Below are 17,613 nucleotides of genomic sequence, written 5' to 3'. Positions count from 1 at the left end.
GAAAGATAGGGTCTCGCACCCTGCAGTGGAATCAACGATTTGATCGATTCAGGGTAATGGGAAGGGGACCTTTGGACAGGCTTTGTTCAAACCAGTGTAGTCTACACACATCCTCCATTTCCCATTTTTCTTCTTGACTAACACGGGGTTAGCCAACCACTCTGGGTGGGACACTTGATGAACCCGGCCGCCAAAAGTTTCTGTATCTCCTCACCGATAGCCCTACGCTTTTCCTCATCAAAGCGGCGCAGGCGTTGCCTCGTGGGTCTGGATCCGGCCCGGATGTCCAGGACGTGCTCGGCGACCTCCCTTGGTATGCCCGGCATGTCTGAGGGACTCCATGCGAATATGTCGGCGTTCGCACGGAGAAAGTCGACGAGCACGGCTTCCTATTTGATGTCGAGGGTGGCGCTGATCCTTAGCGCTCGGTCGTCGGGGCAGGCGAGGTCGACCGGGATGAGTTTGATGGTTTCTGCGGGCTCGAATGCCCCCGCGCGACGCTTGGAGTCAGGTACCTCACCACTAAGTTGGTCGAGGTGGGCGATGAGGGTCTCAGCCTCTGCAAGAGCCTCAGCGTACTCGATGCACTCGATGTCGCAGTCGTATGCATGTTCGTACGTGGATTCAATCGTGATGACACTGCTAGGGCCTGGCATCTTGAGCTTGAGGTAGGTATAGTTGGGCACTGCCATGAACTTGGCGTAGCACGGCCGCCCCAGGATGGCGTGGTAGGCTCCCCCGAACTCGACTACCTCGAAGGTGAGGACTTCCTTGCGGTAGTTGGAAGGGGTGCCGAAGCAGACAGGAAGGTCGATACGCCCGAGGGGTCACGTGCGCTTCCCTAGCATGATGCCATGGAAGGGTGCAACGTCGCCTTGGAGCCTCGACCGGTCGATCTCCAAGAGCTCCAGGGTGTTGGCGTAGGGGATGTTGAGGCCGCTGCCTCCGTCCATCAACACCTTGGAGAGTCGGGTGTTGCCGATGATCGGGTCGACGACCAGTGGGTACTGCCCAGGATTCGGAATATGGTCGGGGTGGTTGTCTCGATCGAAGGTGATCGCCTCTCGAGACCAGTCGAGGTACTGGGGGGTGGCCACCTTGACCGAGAAGACCTCTCGGCGTTCCCTCTTGCGTTGCCGCGATGTAAGGCCTGCCGAGGACCCACCGAAGATCATGAAAGCGTTGTGTACCTCGGGGAACCCGTCGTCCTTGTCTTCGTCCCGACCGCTGGCGCCCTTTTGCTTGGTGTCGTCGTCGGGGAGCCCGAGCCTGGCGTAGTAGCGCCGCAGCATGGTGCAATCCTCGAGAGCGTGCCTGACCGGGCTCTGGTGGTAAGGGTAGGGTTTCTTGAGCATGTCGTCGAAGGGCCTACGGCCTTTGGAGCCTTGGGGATTCTTGCGCTCTGTGGCCGCGACCAGATCAGCCTCCAGGACCTCCCGCTTTCCCAGGCGCCCCTTTTTCTTTTTCTTAGGGAGGTGGGAGGCTGAGGCCTCGGGGGCCTCTTCCCTCCGCTTACCCTTGGCGTCGGTGTCGGGGAAGATGGCTCCGACAGCCTCTTCACCCGAGGCGAAGCTGGTGGCGATGTCGAGGAGCGCGGCGGCAGAGCGCGGCACGTTGTGACCTAACTCTCGGACCAAGTCCCAACAAGTGGTGCCAGAGAGGAAAGCCTGGACGATCTCCGAGTCGCCGACGCTGGGTAGCTCGGTGCACTGTTTGGAGAAGCGCCGGATGAAGTCTCGGAGAGACTCGTCTGGCTTCTGGCGACAGCTCTTAAGATCTCAGGAATTCCCAGGGCGCACATATGTGCCTGGAAGTTCCCGACAAAGATCCTTACCAAGTCGCGCCAGCCGTGGATTTGTGAGGGAGGGAGATGCTCAAGCCAGGCTCATGCTGAGTCCGACAAGAGCAGGGGGAGATTACGGATGATGAGCAGGTCATCGTCCGCGCCGCCCAGCTAGCAGGCCAGGCGGTAATCAGCGAGCTAGAGTTTCGGGTTGGTCTCGCCACTGTACTTCACGAGATTGGCCGGCTGTCGGAACCGGGCAGGGAAAGGAGCAGCGTGGATGGCCCTGCTGAAGACCCAAGGGCCTGGCGGCTCAGGGGAAGGACTGCGGTCCTCACAGCTGTCGTAGCGACCGCCCCGGTGTGGGTGGTAGCCCCAAGCGGCCCCCTCATTGTCGTGGCGTCGTCGCCTGCTGACCACCTCGTGGTCTCCTTGCACCTCGCATCGATTGCCGAGGCGGTCCAGGAGCACGGGGACCCTGTGGGCTATTGGCGCTCGGTCGGGCTCGGGACGAGCCGGGGCTTCCCTGTCCTGCCGAGGCGGTGCCGTGAGAAGGTTCGAGGCGCCCCCGTGCCATCGGGAGGCGGAACTCTCGGCCTGCTAAACCGCAGCGGTCTCTAGGAGATCGCAGAGCTCACCGCGGACCCGTCGCCCCTCTGTGGTAGAAGGCTCGGGCATTGCGCGGACCAGCATTGCCGCAGCCACGACGTTCTGGCTGGCGCGATTGAAGACTGGGGGTTGCTCGCTCCCTTCGTCGTCATGGATGCGGTGATGCACATCGCGGGCCCTTCGTCGGGCTCCCCCGCCTTCGCCGCGGCCTCGCTGTTCCTATTCGAGAGAGTCTCGAAGCTGCTGCAGAAGGAGTTGGTCTTGTTCGACCTTGGCCTGGAGCTCACGGAGTTGCTCTAGGTCTGGGCGCTGAGGTCGTGCAAGAGCGACGTTCTCATTTCGTGCGGCCGGCAGGACATTGCGTGGGGGCGTGATGGCGCCCGCCCCTGGATGAAGTGGGGAGCGGCTACCTGCCCCCTCATCCTCTTCGCCTGCCCTCGGCATCCCGAGCCCGACGTGGAAACACTCGCGAGTGGGGTCATAAGTGCCTTCGTCGTCGGAGTCGGAGTAACCGAAGCAGTAGTCGCTTGCGGCCAAGAATTAGCGCAAAGCCCTAGGGTCATGGAGCCCAGAGAAATCCACTCCGGGCCATGCCTCGTCCTCATCCGAGGAGTCGGCATGGGTGCTTAGGTCGAGACCGAAGCGCTGGCAGCGCTCTGAGGGATCCTCATGAGCGACAGCGTATGCATAGGCGTAAGAAGCGGTGGCATTTCTCAACCCAAAGGGGTATGGGGATGGTGCCGTCGCCAGATTCTGCTCCGCCGGGGTCGGTTCTTTAGGGAGTGGTGGAGCGGAGCTTGACGACTGGGCGCCATCGCAAGCCACCGGTGTTTTCCCTTTGTCCAAGCTCAGGCCAGATAGGTCCCCAGCCAGGGACCCCATACCAACAGCTGGTCGTAGGGTATCGGCGGGGAGTGGCGTGCCACCCCGGGTTCGCGTAGCGTCGGGGTGGCCTTGCTCGCGTCGTGCCTGGCGAGCGCGGTGAGAGTGGCCGCCCGGGCGCCGCCTGCGCCTGGGCTGCCGGTGCGTAACTTCATCATCGGACGGTGGGGCTCGAGGAGTGAGGAGTACCATGTCATACTCATGCCCTACAGACATGAACTCTAGGCTCCCGAACCAAACTACGGTGCCGAGACGCAATGGTCATACGGGGTCTGCCATCCGGAACCTGCTAGGATGACGAAACTGACACGCAGAGGCCCCTACCTGGCGCGCCAACTGTCGGTGTTTTGGACCGGAGGGTCCTCAACCGACTAGTGAATTTGTTCTGCATGCTCCCGATTCCGGATGGTGATGCAAAGAGACACAAGATTTATACTGGTTCGGGCAATCGGTACCCTACGTCCAGTCTGAGGGATCGAACTTGTATTCCTTGCACCAAAGTGCTCGTAGTAGGGGGTTACAAGCTAAGGGAAAGAGGGAACTAGTCCCGGGTCTCGGCAAGGTGTCGTGTGGGCCGTCTGAGACGTTGCTCTCAAGCGGCGGGAATGTGTGCGTGTGTGCGTTCCAGGGTGTTCTTTTTTCTCTCCTTCTAAGTGGCCCAAGTCCTCTCCTTTTATAGTTGAAGGGAGGACAGGGATAGTACATATATTACTATGCGGCGTCATGCCAACAGGGGCGGCATGTCTGAACCCTGTGGCCTGTTCCTGTGGCGGCGTGGTCGTCGGAGTGGTCCGTCCTTGGAGTACCGGGGTGGCATGGTCGTCCCATCAGATCCTGTGCGTCGTGGGAGCCCCGGGAATGCCTCGGAGTGGACGCGGCGGCGAACGTGCAAGCCACTGTGGACGGACTGTGCACGAGGCCGAGACTTGGTCGGTGCCGAGGCTTGTACTGCGGTGGGGAGGTCTCGGCAGGCTCGAACCCCAAGATCGCCCGAGTCCCTGGTGTACAGTGCCGAGGCCTTAAGCGGGCGGCCGATCATGGGTACAGCGTTTGGACACAGTGGCCGGTAATCCCCGTCGTACCCTGTCCCAGCCGGTATGGCGCTGATCGTGGAAATAGTGGTAGGACACAGCGGCCGGTAATCCCCGCCGTGCCCTGTCCTGACCGGTATGGCGCTGATGCGACCTCGGGTCACGTCGGTCGTCCTGTGGCATTGAGCCACCATCCGGATGGGATTGCGGGAGTGGTTGAAGCATTAATGAGACATGACACGCTGTCGGGAGGGTCGGCCGAGGCGGGGGGGCGACGGACCGCTGACGAGCCGGCCTCGTGCGACACGGAGAATGAGGCCTCACGCGAGACGGAGATCAGGCTCCTTGCCGAGGCCTCAGGCGAGAGGCCTCGCGCGATACGGAGAACGCGCCTCCTGCCGAGGCCTTCTGTGGAGAGCCTCGGGCGGGGCGGAGACGTCGCTCCCTGCCGAGGCCTTCCCTGGGGAGTCTCGCACGAAGCGGAGTTCGCGTCAGGATGCCGAGACCCCCTTCTCGAGGCTCAAGACGAGGAGGGGGAGGACCCAGTGGGCTCGGTCGTGGTGGGTGAGGGGCCCATGACTTACCTTCTAGCTGGCGCCGACCCATTTGATGTTTTGCTTGGGGTACCCCATTCTAAGGTACCCGACAATTACAATTTATATGCAATATATATTCTTGGTTGGTTGAATTGTAGTCAAATGTATGCATGTTACCTGTAGTCAAATGTATGCATTTTACTTGCATGTGATTTCTGATTAGTTTATTGCTAAACGTATGCATTGAGGCATGGCATTTTACCTGTAGTCAAATGTATGCATTTTACCTGTAGTCAAATGTATGCCCAAGGAGTTCTGGGTCTTCTTTAGTCTCCAGCAGTTGTCTTTTGCTTTTGTTTATGTGGACTATTCCAGATGCATCTATGTGTTCCTCCATCTATGTTCTAAATGCCTGAACTGCTATTCTGGATTCAACTATGTGTTTGGAGCACAATTTATAAAATGAAAAAAGTACTAAACTATGTACACTGTCATAAATCATTAATCAAATGACAGAAAACTATCCTACTATTCCTGATTCCACTTTCATACTATCTTAAATTGAATTCTGATGATTTGTAGGAAAAATACAAGCAACGGTGGAGCTACGTGGGGGCCATAGTGGGCCATGGCCCCCCCTTGGTTCTGGAAATTTTCTGAAGTTCATATACTGTTCAGAGGGAATAGAAATACAAATACAAGGCCATGACTTAATAATAGTGCAGAGCCATGGCAGCTAGCAAGCAATCAGTCCATCCACAGGCATGGCAAACAACGCAATCCACATTCAGTCTTCATTTCTCCCTTCTGCTTTTCTTCGTCAGAGTGGAAGTGTCTCCGTGGCTATACATCTCTCACCGCAGATTTTGTTTTTAGCTTCAGGGTTCGGACTACAGCCCCTTGTTCTTTCTCTATGCAATGCTGAATATCCAGAAGCCAATGACTGTGTAGGGCTGTGGTGTTAGGGGCTTAGGGCCTTCAGTGGTGGACTGGTTGCTGTTGGCCAGTGCAAGCTTCTGGAGCATTTGTTGTTAATCTATACGTGTCATGTTTTCTTGTTGTATGGAAGATTTTTACTTTTGTCCTTATTTGCACAATTTGTGGTACCCTAATTCTTGTGCAGGTTAATTCTGTCCAGGTTAATTCTTGTGCAAGTGTAAGTGGTCACTAGATGATTTCTGTCATGCTTAATTCTTGTGCAAGTGTATATTCTAATGCTAATCCATGCCAATTGAAATCATAAATGGACAAATGTACTGTAAAGTACAGTACTGATCCAAACAGTCAGCTTGCGTTGTGGTCGGCCTGCAATCCATTGGGGGCTTTTCCAGATGCATGGCTGCAGGTCCTCTTTGTCTAGATTGGTGATGTGCCTATGTGAATAAGTTCAACGGTTCTGTCCTATAGAGTTTTCTCAATGTTTTTCTTAAACTTTAGAATAAAAGTAAAGTCAATTAGTCAGTATGCTTACACTGTCAAGCTGGAGAAATCAAAAACAAAAAACAAAAAAATGCAAGAAGATATATTCAGATTACCGTCAATCGACTAAGGTAGCATTTTTTTAGCTTTAACGTGTTGACAACAAATCTTCTTTGTTAGTTCTTTTATTTGTTACATTCTTCTATTATCCTTATTTTTTCCTAAATTGTTTTCCATAGAAAATGCAGGCCGACATATTTATGTGCAATTGATTCCAACAGATTCTTTTTCCTTTACTTATGCTAGGTTCAGAAACCAAAACTATGATTCACTGGTTGTATTCAAGGGCATTGGAGAGCTTGGTGTTCTTGCGTGTTGTGGCACTATACCTATATATGTGATTTCAGTTTATCTCCCAAATGAAGGGCATACTGTCATCAGATCAGGGCCTCAAACACCATGCATTGGTCAATTCAGGTACCATGTTAATCTGTCTGAGCTATTTATACAAAATATTGTAAATTGAATTGCATTTTACTGAAAGGAGCATATCCTGATTGCAGGAGTTGCTTTTTTAATTTTGTATTATTGTTCCGGTGCTCTCTAATTTTGTTTATATTTGGGCTGTAATTTTTGCACTTAACTAATCTTAATCTAGCTAAACATAACTTCTTTGTATTTTTATTTGTTACATTCTTCTATTAGCTAGTGTGGTTGTTTGTTCTTATGCTTCACTCACTTCATTTGGATGATGATAGCAAGGTTCGAAGCAAAACCTAACCTTGTTCATATTGCAGGCAAGGGACGGACATTGAGTATAGGGGCTCAGAAGCAAAACCTCATTAACGAACACAAACACTGATAGAAACAAGGTCAATGTGATCTGTTTCTAACATGTAGACCACAATTTAGTAGTTCAGTTCAGGGTACACTTGTCTAGTTGCATACGGAGTATCTATTCAACATGTTATTTTTCATGGTCTCATTGCCATCTAAAAGGGCCACAGTGCACGTGTGGGTCAAAGGACACTGAAAGTGACGACCACTGATCATGGAACTTTATCAGAAAAAAGGACGATCATGGAATGGATGGAGAATAAATTAGAATTATGTTTCTTACCAATGATGTATATACAGATATTTACATTCATACAAGACATTGTTTTAGCCTGAAATGACTTAGGATCATTAAAATTAATACTTTGATGAAAAGTCTGAAATTTACATCCTGATGTATTTGTGCTCAATATATGTTCGTTGTTGCTGGTTGGAGGAGTTTTTGCTTTGGATTTTCGAACTTCTGTAATTTCGTTGCAACTGAGTAATGAAAAATGAAATTCGGTCTGTTCGTGGTGGAAATAATTGTGCTCAATATATTTGATTTCAAACTGCAGATTATGACAAATTTGTGCCAATCGTATGGGCATTGAAAGTCGATTTCCATGGCAAGCAAATCTAACACGTATAGATTATTTTGAACAATAATAAAACCGGCCAGTCAATATCTATTAATAACGTGGTCACTTTTAAAAAAAAGGCTTGAGAAACCTGCCATGTGAGTCTCACGGCAAAAAAAAAAATCGGTCAACAAAAAAAAACAGCAATCGGTAAAAAAAAAAGACTTTTCCCTGTGTGCCATTATAAAAGATCGTAATCCTCTGTGTGCCCCTGAAAAAATTCAGCGGTCTTCAGCGCCACTACTCCAACTTTTTCGTGTTCTCCATGCCACTTCCGTCAGTTTGGACTCTAACGCCGTCAAACTGCAGGTGTGAAAAGACGAAAATGCCCTTAAGTTCAAATATGTTATTAATTTTTTTAGCATCTTAACGACTTTAAATGAAAAAACTCAAAACTAGAAAGTTGTAGATCTCGTCGAGATCTATAATTTTCATATAAATTTTTTTCATTTAATTCCGCAAAAAAAATAATATGATTTTTCTAAGATATATTAATCATATCAAATCATATTTTTTGCGGAATTAAATGAAAATAATTTTTATATGAAAATTATAGATCTCGACGAGATCTACAACTTTCTAGTTTTGAGTTTTTTCATTTGAAGTCGTTAAGAGGCTCAAAAAAATTAATAACATATTTGAACTTAAGGGCATTTTCGTCTTTTCACACCTGCAGTTTGACGGCGTTAGAGTCCAAACTGACGGAAGTGGCATGGAGGACACGAAAAAGTTGGAGTAGTGGCGTTGAAGACCGTTGAATTTTTTCAGAGGCACACAGAGAATTACGATCTTTTATAATGACACACAGGGAAAAGTCTAAAAAAAAAGCTTCAGGACCAAAAAAAATACAGCAGCCCAGGTGCATGGGCGAGAGGGAGAGTTTGCACGCTCGGTCCGAACGTGGGATGCGCGTGCGCGCATGTAGGACGCAGGGTACCAAATAACTCAGTAGTACCCGGGTCCTAAATAGGGTTGATATATATATATATATATATACATATATATATATATATATATATATATATATATATATATATATATATATATATATATATATATATATATATATATATATATATATATATATAACACTGCTATTTAGGGCGTTGGGCTCAAAAAAACAAATACTACAAATTATCAAAGAGACCGATTGGCTGGGAATCCATTGCCTGCAAACGAACGAAGCCTTAATGTTTATTGCAATATTATTTCAGTCCGGCACTGGAGGCGACAAACGCTACGACCAAATTGGTAGCCGGCTCCCGGACGCGCAACTGCACGGACTTTTCCTGCAAGCTTCTTCTACAATCCAAGCAACTTTACAATCGAGAAGTGACTGCTGACACTTGACAAGTCTCCAGCCCGGCCGTTCCTCGACCGCCTGCCTTGGGTCGTCGCGCGCGTTGGACCGTCAAAGCTTCCAATGAACGCCGTGGTGCCGGCCCGGGGCGTTACGCGAGAGGAAGAAATGCGACGCGCACCCGACCATTAAAGCAGCTCACAGCAACCGTCCCTGGGCGTGCGTGCACTGCCAGAGCTCCCCGTCTTGTGCTAGCTTGCGGTCGCCGGCGCAGCAAATCCGAGCGGCGAGATGGCGGGGGCGCAGACGCAGGCGATGCTGGAGAAGATGGAGCTGCGGCAGAGCTACCGCAACGTCTGGCACACCGACCTTACCAACGCCGTCGCTGCGGACCTCCCGTGTGCGTACCCGACATCCCTGCGAACCTCTTCTCCCTTTTCTTTCGGGCGCTTGGCCTTCTGGCTGTGGCTGTGGCTGTGGTCTCGTGTGATAGAGGAACTGATGCGGGATTTTCTCCCTTTGCTCCTCTGCAGGGTGCTGCCTGTCGCTGTGGTGGTGAGTGGGAGCTCGTTCTCTGATTTCTCGACTTCTCACTTCTGGTTGATTGCTTGCTCAGTATCATGTAACTTAGATACACGTCTTTGTTGTTTTTCCCCTCCTGTTGGTGTCCAGCGGCCCCTGCGTGTCCTACATGCTGCGCAGACGCGCGCTCTACAATGACATGTCAAGGTACTGAAACTTCTGGTTCTACCTTTTTTTTCTTTTGCACCTTCCTCTGTCATCTTGCAGCTAACTTGCAGCGTTAACTCTCTCCATGCTTGCTTGTGTTCCTGTGCGTTTTCCAGGTACGTGTGCTGCGCTGGGTACATGCCGTGCAGCGGCAAGTGCGGTGAGAGCCGGTGTCCGGAAGTATGCCTTGCAACCGAGGTGACGCCGGCGTGACCTGACACGAATATGCTATCGCTGTTTCTCTGTTCCGTTTTCTCAGCCGGATACACCTCGCGTCGTATGCATGGTGCTGACCACGCTCCCTTGTCCCTTCTCAGGTGTTCTGCTGCTTCGGCAACTCGGTTGCTTCCACCCGGTTCCTGCTGCAGGACGAGTTCAACATCCAGACGACGCAGTGCGACAACTGCATCATCGTGCGTAGCTTCGATTCGCCTCCTGATGATCTGATTTGATCTTCCGAACTGATGATAATTGCAGCAGGCCGGCCTGTCGAGTGAGTGACACTCATCTTCCCCGTCGTTGCAGGCCTTCATGTTCTTCTTGCAGCAGCTGGCCTGCATCTGCTCCCTAGTCGCCTGCATCGTCGGCAACAGCGAGCTCTCGGAGGTGGCGCACGTCATCTCCTGCATGTCCAACTTGGTCTACTGGACGTAAGCCTGCCTCTCGCTCGATCCGCCGCCCCAGGCTCTGACGACTCTAATCCATCTTGGCATCTTTAAAACTGACACCCACAGCCTTGCTAATCTTGTGCTGCTCTGTTCTTTCTGCAGGGTTTGCTCGTGCATGCAGGTAATTGCACATCCACTTCTCATCCATGTCAGCTCAGGTATTCAGGTAATCCCCTTCTTGATTAAGACTCACAATCTGGCATACATTGCCTTGCAAACTTCAGACGCAGCACAAGGTGGAGATGGACAAGAGGGACGGCACGTTGAACACCATGTCTGCGCCCCCGATGCAGCAGATGTCGCGTTGGTAAACGTACGTGCCTGCGAGTGAGATAATGTGACGCTTCTATGAGCGGAGCCGGCCCCGTCTCAAGCCGGATTTAAATGGAGGGTAGCTGCTGGAGGCTGCATCATCCATCTCGTACTCTTGGTTAGGAGGACGAGTCATTTTTCAGATTTTGGGTGCGACACCATGTCTAGTGTGTAAACTATGTCCCATTTGTTTGGGCGATTTTCCGTGTTTAGTGAGTTGTGGTTTTCCTTAGGGCTCGTTCGTTTGAGTCATTTCCCCTCGGAACGAATCCTGCTCAACTCTGTTACATACAAATTAAATAGATATTCCTGGCCGGAACAGTTCCGGGACCTCATTCCCCGGGAACCGAACAGGCCCTTAGGCTTCGTTCCTTTGCAGGGAATTGATTCCCAGCCGATCGGTCTCTTCGATAATTTGTACTAGTTTGGAATTGTTTCTGTCCTGGAACGGCCAGGAATGGCCTAACCGAACAGCGCCTTAGGGAATTTTGATCCTCGTCTGAGACATTGTCATCATCGCCTCCGAACAGTGGTGGAGCTTGATACGAAACTACATCCTGAGTTCCCGACTGTAAAAACGATTGGAATGGTTTGAAATAATCGACTATCCTAAAAATAGCATATGCCCTTGCATGAGACGAGCCAATGAGAGTCCATCCGTTTACGGTTGTCCACAATGCTCAGTGCTTCTGGCTGGTTGGGCTGCTGCTGAATGGGCTGATCAGCCCAGCCGTTCTGCAGCCCATGTGCAACCGTTCGGCTGACCTTCAAGGAGGCTCGGCACACGGCGGTCGCTAGCTCGCCCTCTCAAATGCTGCCACCCATCTAGGGTTCCTCCCCTCGCGCAGTCGCTCTCCTCACGTCCAGACACGGGCGGTGGCGGCGGCGGCATCCCTCTCAAGTCGTCCGGGCCTTCGACCTGAAGACCCGCCTTGTCACTGTCATCGGCCCACTCCGCCCTCCCTGCCGAATCGACACCGTCGTTGCCTGTGCCGTAGAGCCCTTATACATCTACCGGACACCTCCGGTTCATCCCCCGTCTCTCCCTCCGGTTCGTGCGCCACTTCGTTCTCCTCTTCTCTGCTTTTGTGAATCCATTCGCCGCCTGCTAATCCCTCCCTCTCACTCTGTCTTCCAGGATCTGTCGATCTGTGTCTCATACATTCCAGTCCGTCTTCGCTGTTCTTGAGGTATGGATCCACGTTCTTAGCTTTGTTCCTTTTGCTTTCTTGCATGTACAGTGGAGAGGCTCCGAACCAGAGTGCCTTGCAACATCTGAGATTTTGAAGCGTAGCCCCCTACCATCTGAGAAGCAAAGTTTTAGAAATATATCTACAAAATATATTTAGATCTGAACCTTATTTCTCCATTTTAGTTCTGTCACAAGTGATCGCATGTGGAGATGTCTGGGTTTTAGGCATCCGACGTCGCAACTTGTTCGAAACCTTCTCAATTTTTTACCATAGACTCTACATGCGATAACACGACGCCCCGACAAGTTTCATCATTTTTGGACTTCGTTCAGATTTTATATAATTTAAATACACTTTTCCCACAGGTACCTCATCATGTTACGTCAACAAGATGCTCGAAATTTCATGTGAGTTCCTGAATACGGCCTCAACATACACCAAATATCATGAATATTATTTTTTGAATGACCAAATTCGATTATTCCATGCACCTGCAGTTCAAATTTGAAATATTCCATAAAATTCAATGAAACAAAAAAAACTAACGAAATATAGCAAAAAAAGTCAAAATTGTGCCAAATATGAACATGGAGTTTTAAATAATATATTAAGGCTGCAAAAAAATAATGAGGCAAAAAACAACAAAAAAAATTTGCCGAGTGCCGGCCCTGGCACTCGGCAAAGAGGGCCTTTGCCGACTGCTAGGAAGTGGCACTCGGCAAAGAATTTTTTTAAAAAAAACAAAAGCCTTTGCCGAGTGTCGGCCCGGCCCAGCACTCGGCAAAGGGGGACACCCTAACTAAATGTGTGGGCCGGCCCACACACTCACTCACTCCACACAACTCACTCACGCACGCACACCCCCGCGCCCGCCGCCGTTCGCCGCCGCCAGCTCGCCCCGCGGCCGCCGCCGGCCGCCGCCACCGCGCTCGCCCCTCGCCCGCCCCGCTCCACCTCGGCCCCGACCGCCCTGCGCCGCCCCATCCCCAACCCTCCTCGTGAACCCCGCGCCGGCGCGCCGCCGGCCCGGCCACGCCCCGCCGCGGCGCCGCCCCTCCCCACCCCGGCCAGCTGCCGGCCACCGGATCTGGGGCGCCCCGGCCGCGCCCGACGCCAGCGCGCCCTGCCCGCCCTCGCCCTGCCCTGGCCACGCCCCGCTCCGGCGCAGCCCCGCCCCACCCCGGTCGGCCTCCGGCCACCGGTTTCGGGCCGCCCCGGCTGCTCGGCACCCCGCAGCGGCGCTCCCGGCCGTGCCCCGCCTGCCCGATGCTGGCCCAAGGCAGCGGCCCCGGCGAGTCCGCGCGCGGCCCTGGAGGAAGGAGGAAGAAGGTAGCAGGAAGAGGAAGGAGGAAGAAGAAGGAGGAAGAAAAAGGAAGAAGAAGGAAGAAGAAGAAGGAAGAAAAAGGAGGAGGAAGAAAGAGAAGAAAAAGGAAGAAGGAGGAGGAAGAAGAAGGAGGAGGAGAAGGGGAGAGGGGGAGGAAGCCGAGGTGGAGGGGACGAAAGTTCGTCCATGTCGTCCACGTCGTCATCCCCGCCCTCGCCGGAGGAGAAGGTAAAGCCGCAGGGTTGTCGGCCATCGCGCCGTTTATGTCGTTGATGGCCTTCGTGCCGGGTTTGTGGTTGTGTTGGCCATCGTGCCCCAAATGTGGACGTCGGCCATCGTGCCGACGGTTTTTCTTGCAGGTTTTGGAAACCTCCCCGTGCAGGGGAGGTTCTACCGAAATTTTCAACTTTTAGTGATGTTTTTCTTCTTTTGCAGAGCAGGACCTGTCGGAGGGGACCCGGAGCACCTCGGTGACCCTGATCGTCTTCGTTGGCGTTGCGGTCCTGCCTGCACAACGGCGACTCGCCACTACGCCGCTAGCCTGTCTCCACCGCCACCCTAGGTATAATTGAGCTCTCTTCCTTACTGTTGTAGTACGTAGATCGGTGTAGCCCAGTTAGGCGTCTCCCATCTGAAATAGATACAGTTGGAGGTATGCGGATCTCTGCATATCTATGACCGTATCTGTTTCGGATTGTCCATGTTTTTTGGACAGCCCGCGGATGCGTAGATGGGTTAGTTTCCATGTTCTGCTCAGATCCAAGACGGAGTTTCAGCACCACCTCACTGTTGTTCTCCGGATACACACTCTCCCTTCCAGGACGTGTATCGGGAGAACAGCGGGGAGGTGCTGCCGAAATTCTATCTCGGATCGGAGTAGAGCATGGAAACTAACCTCATCTACGCATCCGCGGGTGGGATTAGGACCTATCCTCACCTATTAGACAGTAGGCACACCGTGCGGATGCAACTGATGGTTATATTACTCTGTTATGTGTATATGCTAGAGAATGAATAACCGTGAGTGGATGTACATGGGACGCCGAAGTCAGGCTCAAATCACCCATGAATTGATGGATAAGACTGAGAAATTCTTGGACCATGCATTTAAGGCAGCTAAGGGAGCGAGAGACACGTTCTGTCCCTGCAGCCAATGTGAAAACAAGAAAAGAAAAACAAGGGAAGTCATGGTGCAGCATCTTTGCAAGTATGAATTTATGCCAAACTATACCCGGTGGGTGTCCCATGGTGAAGCCTATCATCCTAGAGAGGAGGCTGTGAGACGACGCTTGGAGGCATTTGACGGTGATGGCGGGGTACCAGGTTGGTTAGGTGACTATGAGGATGAGGCCTACGGAGGACGAGCAGGAGGATGAGGAGGAGGAGCCAGAGCCAAGCGCTAAGGTGTTCTTGGCCATGTTGGATTCGGCACAGAAGGTCCTACATGAGAAGACAACGGTTTCTCAACTGGATGCCATTGGCCGCCTACTGGGGTTGAAGTCCCAGCACAACATGACTCAAGCCTGCTTCGATGCTATGATGACAATTATTGGGGGCTGCTTCCGGAGGGTCATCATCTGCCGAGCAGCTTGTATGAGTCAATGAGACTCCTTCAGGCACTGAAGATGCCGTATGAGTAGATACATTATTGTCTGAAGAGGTGCGTCCTATTTAGGAAAGAACACAAGGATACAAAGTACTGTCCAAAGTGTAAATCCTCTAGGTATGTGGAGGTAGACAAAGGTGATGGAAAGAAGGAGCAGAATGAGGACATCCCCATGAAAGTCCTAAGACACCTTCCGATCATGCCGAGGCTCCAACGGCTATTCATGTCCGAGGAGTCCGCGAAACAGATGACATGGCACAAGAATGGTGTTCGATACAATCCTGACAAGATGGTACATCCAGCAGATGCCGAAGCATGGAAAAGCTTTAATGGCAACTATCGTGGCAAAGATGAAGAGGCCCGTAATGTACGTGTTGCACTGGCAACGGATGGGTTCAATCCTTATGGAATGATGTCGGCCCCATACACTTGTTGGCCCGTGTTCGCTATTCCCCTCAATCTCCCCCCTGGGGCCCTACTTCAACGGCAAAACATATTCTTGACGTTGATAATTCCTGGACACCCGGGAAACAAAATGGGTGTGTACATGCAACCTGTTTATGATGAATTGATCAAGGCTTGGAATGAAGGTGTATGGACTTACGACCGAGCTACAAAGAACTTCAGAATGTATGTTTGGTACCAGTACTCTATGCATGACTTCCTGGCGTATGGGATATTTGCCGGCTGGTGTGTCCACAGGAAGTTTCCATGCCCGGTATGCAAGGCAGCTCTACAGTTCATTTGGTTGAAGAAGGGTGGGAAGTTCTCGTCGTTCGACAAGCATCAACAGTTCCTCCCTCTTGACCATGCATTCAGAGGAGACACCAAGAACTTTACGAAAGGTGTCACGGTGACCGACCCTGCACCTCAGAAGATGACTAGTGTCCAGGTTCATGCTCAGATAGATGCTCTCGTGCTCCCGGCGCAGAAAGATAATCCAAAGAAGGGTAAAAGAAAGAATGTTAATCCAAAGAAAGATAATCCAAACAAAGATCGCTTTGTGGGCTATGGTGTGAAACATATGTGGACTCATAAGTCGAGATTAGAGAGGCTTCCCTATTTTGATGACCTTCTCCTTCCACATAACATAGATATAATGCATACTGAGAATAATGTCACCGAAGCACTTTGGGCAACACTCATGGACATTTCTGATAAGACAAAGGACAACCCTAAGGCCAGAGTAGACATGGCAACACTATGCGATAGACCAAAGCTGCAGATGCTGCCTCCAAGAGACGGCAAACCATGGAAAAGGCCTAAGGCCGATTACATCTTGGAAAAGAAGCACAGGACGAAAGTGATACAATGGATGTAGACGTTAAGTTTCCCTGATGGGTTTGCAGCGAATCTGAGGAGGGGAGCGAACCCAGATACTAGCCGAGTCTTAGGGATGAAGAGTCATGACTTCCACATATGGATTGAGCGGCTTCTTCCGTCGATGGTTCGAGACTACATCCCTGAGCATGTCTGGAAGGTGCTGGTAGAGCTAACCTTTTCTTCCGCCAGCTTTGTGCCAAGGAGATATCTCTGAAAGTGGTTGAGGAGTTGGAAAAAACGGCACCCGAGTTGCTCTGTAAGTTGGAGAAGATCTTTCCACCTGGCTTTTTCTTGTCGATGCAACATTTGATTTTGCACCTCCCAAATGAGGTACGAATGGGGGGACGTCAGAGGACGAGGTACGAATGGGGGAACGATGTAGCATTTGATCCTGGGACTTCTGTGCAGGGAACACTTCCCTGGCCTGGTGTGGACGTCAGAGGATGAGGACCCAGAGGTACCCTCGTTCGACGACTATGCCCTCGTCGCCACCGATGCTCCGCACAGAAACTTGGCGGATCGGGTGATTTCAGAGTTGTGGGTAAGCCTCAATTCATTGCATTCATTAGACATTCTTCAAATAGAATAATGGATACCTCGTGTCTTTATGCAGGACTTCTTCAGATGCCAGCCGGGCTAGGAGGCAAGGGCGTATCAGGTGGCTTACGCTTCTTGTAAAAGGCGTGTCTCGGACTTGTATTACGAGGCCCGCCTCTAGGCGCACGTTGACTACAACGCCACCTACCGTAAAAGAAGAATCAACAAAACACAGGCGAGGAGACAGATAGAGATTCTGACAAGGGAGCAGTACCTACAGGTAAATAGAAAACATCTCCTGTTGATTTATTTTGAGATTAACTATGCCTAATTTGATCTTCTGATGGCTTGTAGGTGATTCCAAGCTGGTGCACCACCCACCCCGATTGCTGGGCTGCTATAGTGGACAAATGGCTGGACGCGGACTGGCAGAAGGAGCACCAGGAGAAAAGCGACTAGGAAGCGCTGATGCCAGGTGCCCCTCACCATCAGGGCAGCGCCAGCCTTAGCAAGTATGCAAAGACATATGTAAGTCTGCACCATTTGTCTAATCTAGCCGCGCTCAATTCTGCATGATTTCTAATCACATGTTGTTGTCTTTCTAGCAGTCGGCGGCGCATGGTGGCCAGCCAATTGGCTAACTCACGGCGTATGCTCTGGCCCACATGGGCCCGGCAAGGTCCAACATCGAGTACAACCCGGATGCGGGCCTAGAGGCGTAGACCAACTCCAGCATCCACACTCGCCTCACTTCTTACACGGAGGCGGCAAGGTCAGTCCACGGGCCGACCTACGATCCGAGGACCGAGGAGCGCCTTGATCCTGAGATCGTGATGAGGGTGGGGGAAGGCAAGAAGCATGGGCAGTTCTGGCTTGGCGACGGCGTCCTCAACATGGGCACTAC

At 51.6% G+C, this 17,613-nt stretch overlaps 2 protein-coding genes across 3 annotated transcripts; both read left to right on the top strand.

Annotated features, from left to right (window-relative positions):
* The first annotated feature begins 9,051 nt into the window (after positions 1 to 9,051).
* Positions 9,052 to 11,218, top strand: LOC136539450 (uncharacterized). 2 transcript variants are annotated; one of them, XM_066531410.1, is made up of 8 exons: positions 9,063 to 9,417; positions 9,551 to 9,572; positions 9,690 to 9,746; positions 9,863 to 9,944; positions 10,064 to 10,159; positions 10,272 to 10,396; positions 10,517 to 10,535; positions 10,639 to 11,215. In XM_066531410.1, the coding sequence occupies exons 1-8, from the start codon at positions 9,309 to 9,311 to the stop codon at positions 10,723 to 10,725; spliced, it is 597 nt and encodes a 198-aa protein (XP_066387507.1). In that variant the 5' UTR covers positions 9,063 to 9,308; the 3' UTR covers positions 10,726 to 11,215. The 2 variants fall into 2 exon arrangements, with proteins under 2 accessions (XP_066387506.1, XP_066387507.1); XM_066531409.1 differs by having other exon boundaries at positions 9,052 to 9,417; positions 10,517 to 11,218.
* Positions 11,219 to 12,722: 1,504 nt separating this feature from the next.
* Positions 12,723 to 17,168, top strand: LOC136536927 (predicted GPI-anchored protein 58). The gene is made up of 4 exons (XM_066529060.1): positions 12,723 to 13,248; positions 13,679 to 13,805; positions 16,581 to 16,713; positions 17,064 to 17,168. Exons 1-4 carry the CDS (start codon positions 12,723 to 12,725, stop codon positions 17,166 to 17,168), a joined length of 891 nt encoding a protein of 296 aa, XP_066385157.1.
* The last annotated feature ends 445 nt before the right edge of the window (positions 17,169 to 17,613 follow it).

Source organism: Miscanthus floridulus, chromosome 2 (assembly GCF_019320115.1).
Source record: "Miscanthus floridulus cultivar M001 chromosome 2, ASM1932011v1, whole genome shotgun sequence".
Taxonomy (NCBI): Eukaryota; Viridiplantae; Streptophyta; class Magnoliopsida; order Poales; family Poaceae; genus Miscanthus; species Miscanthus floridulus.
The sequence above is the reverse complement of the archived record's forward strand: the minus strand, read 5'-3'. Positions and strand labels throughout refer to the sequence as shown.

Excerpts from the sequence above, each read along its gene's own strand:
- LOC136539450 (XM_066531409.1), top strand. The coding sequence starts at position 9,309 with ATGGCGGGGGCGCAGACGCAGGCGATGCTGGAGAAGATGGAGCTGCGG. Across the intron at positions 9,418-9,550 it reads CGTCGCTGCGGACCTCCCGT|GGTGCTGCCTGTCGCTGTGG; the intron begins GTGCGTACCCGA and ends GCTCCTCTGCAG. Across the intron at positions 9,573-9,689 it reads TGCTGCCTGTCGCTGTGGTG|CGGCCCCTGCGTGTCCTACA; the intron begins GTGAGTGGGAGC and ends GTTGGTGTCCAG.
- LOC136536927 (XM_066529060.1), top strand. The coding sequence starts at position 12,723 with ATGTGTGGGCCGGCCCACACACTCACTCACTCCACACAACTCACTCAC. Across the intron at positions 13,249-13,678 it reads CTGGAGGAAGGAGGAAGAAG|AGCAGGACCTGTCGGAGGGG; the intron begins GTAGCAGGAAGA and ends CTTCTTTTGCAG. Across the intron at positions 16,714-17,063 it reads GGGTGATTTCAGAGTTGTGG|GTGATTCCAAGCTGGTGCAC; the intron begins GTAAGCCTCAAT and ends GATGGCTTGTAG.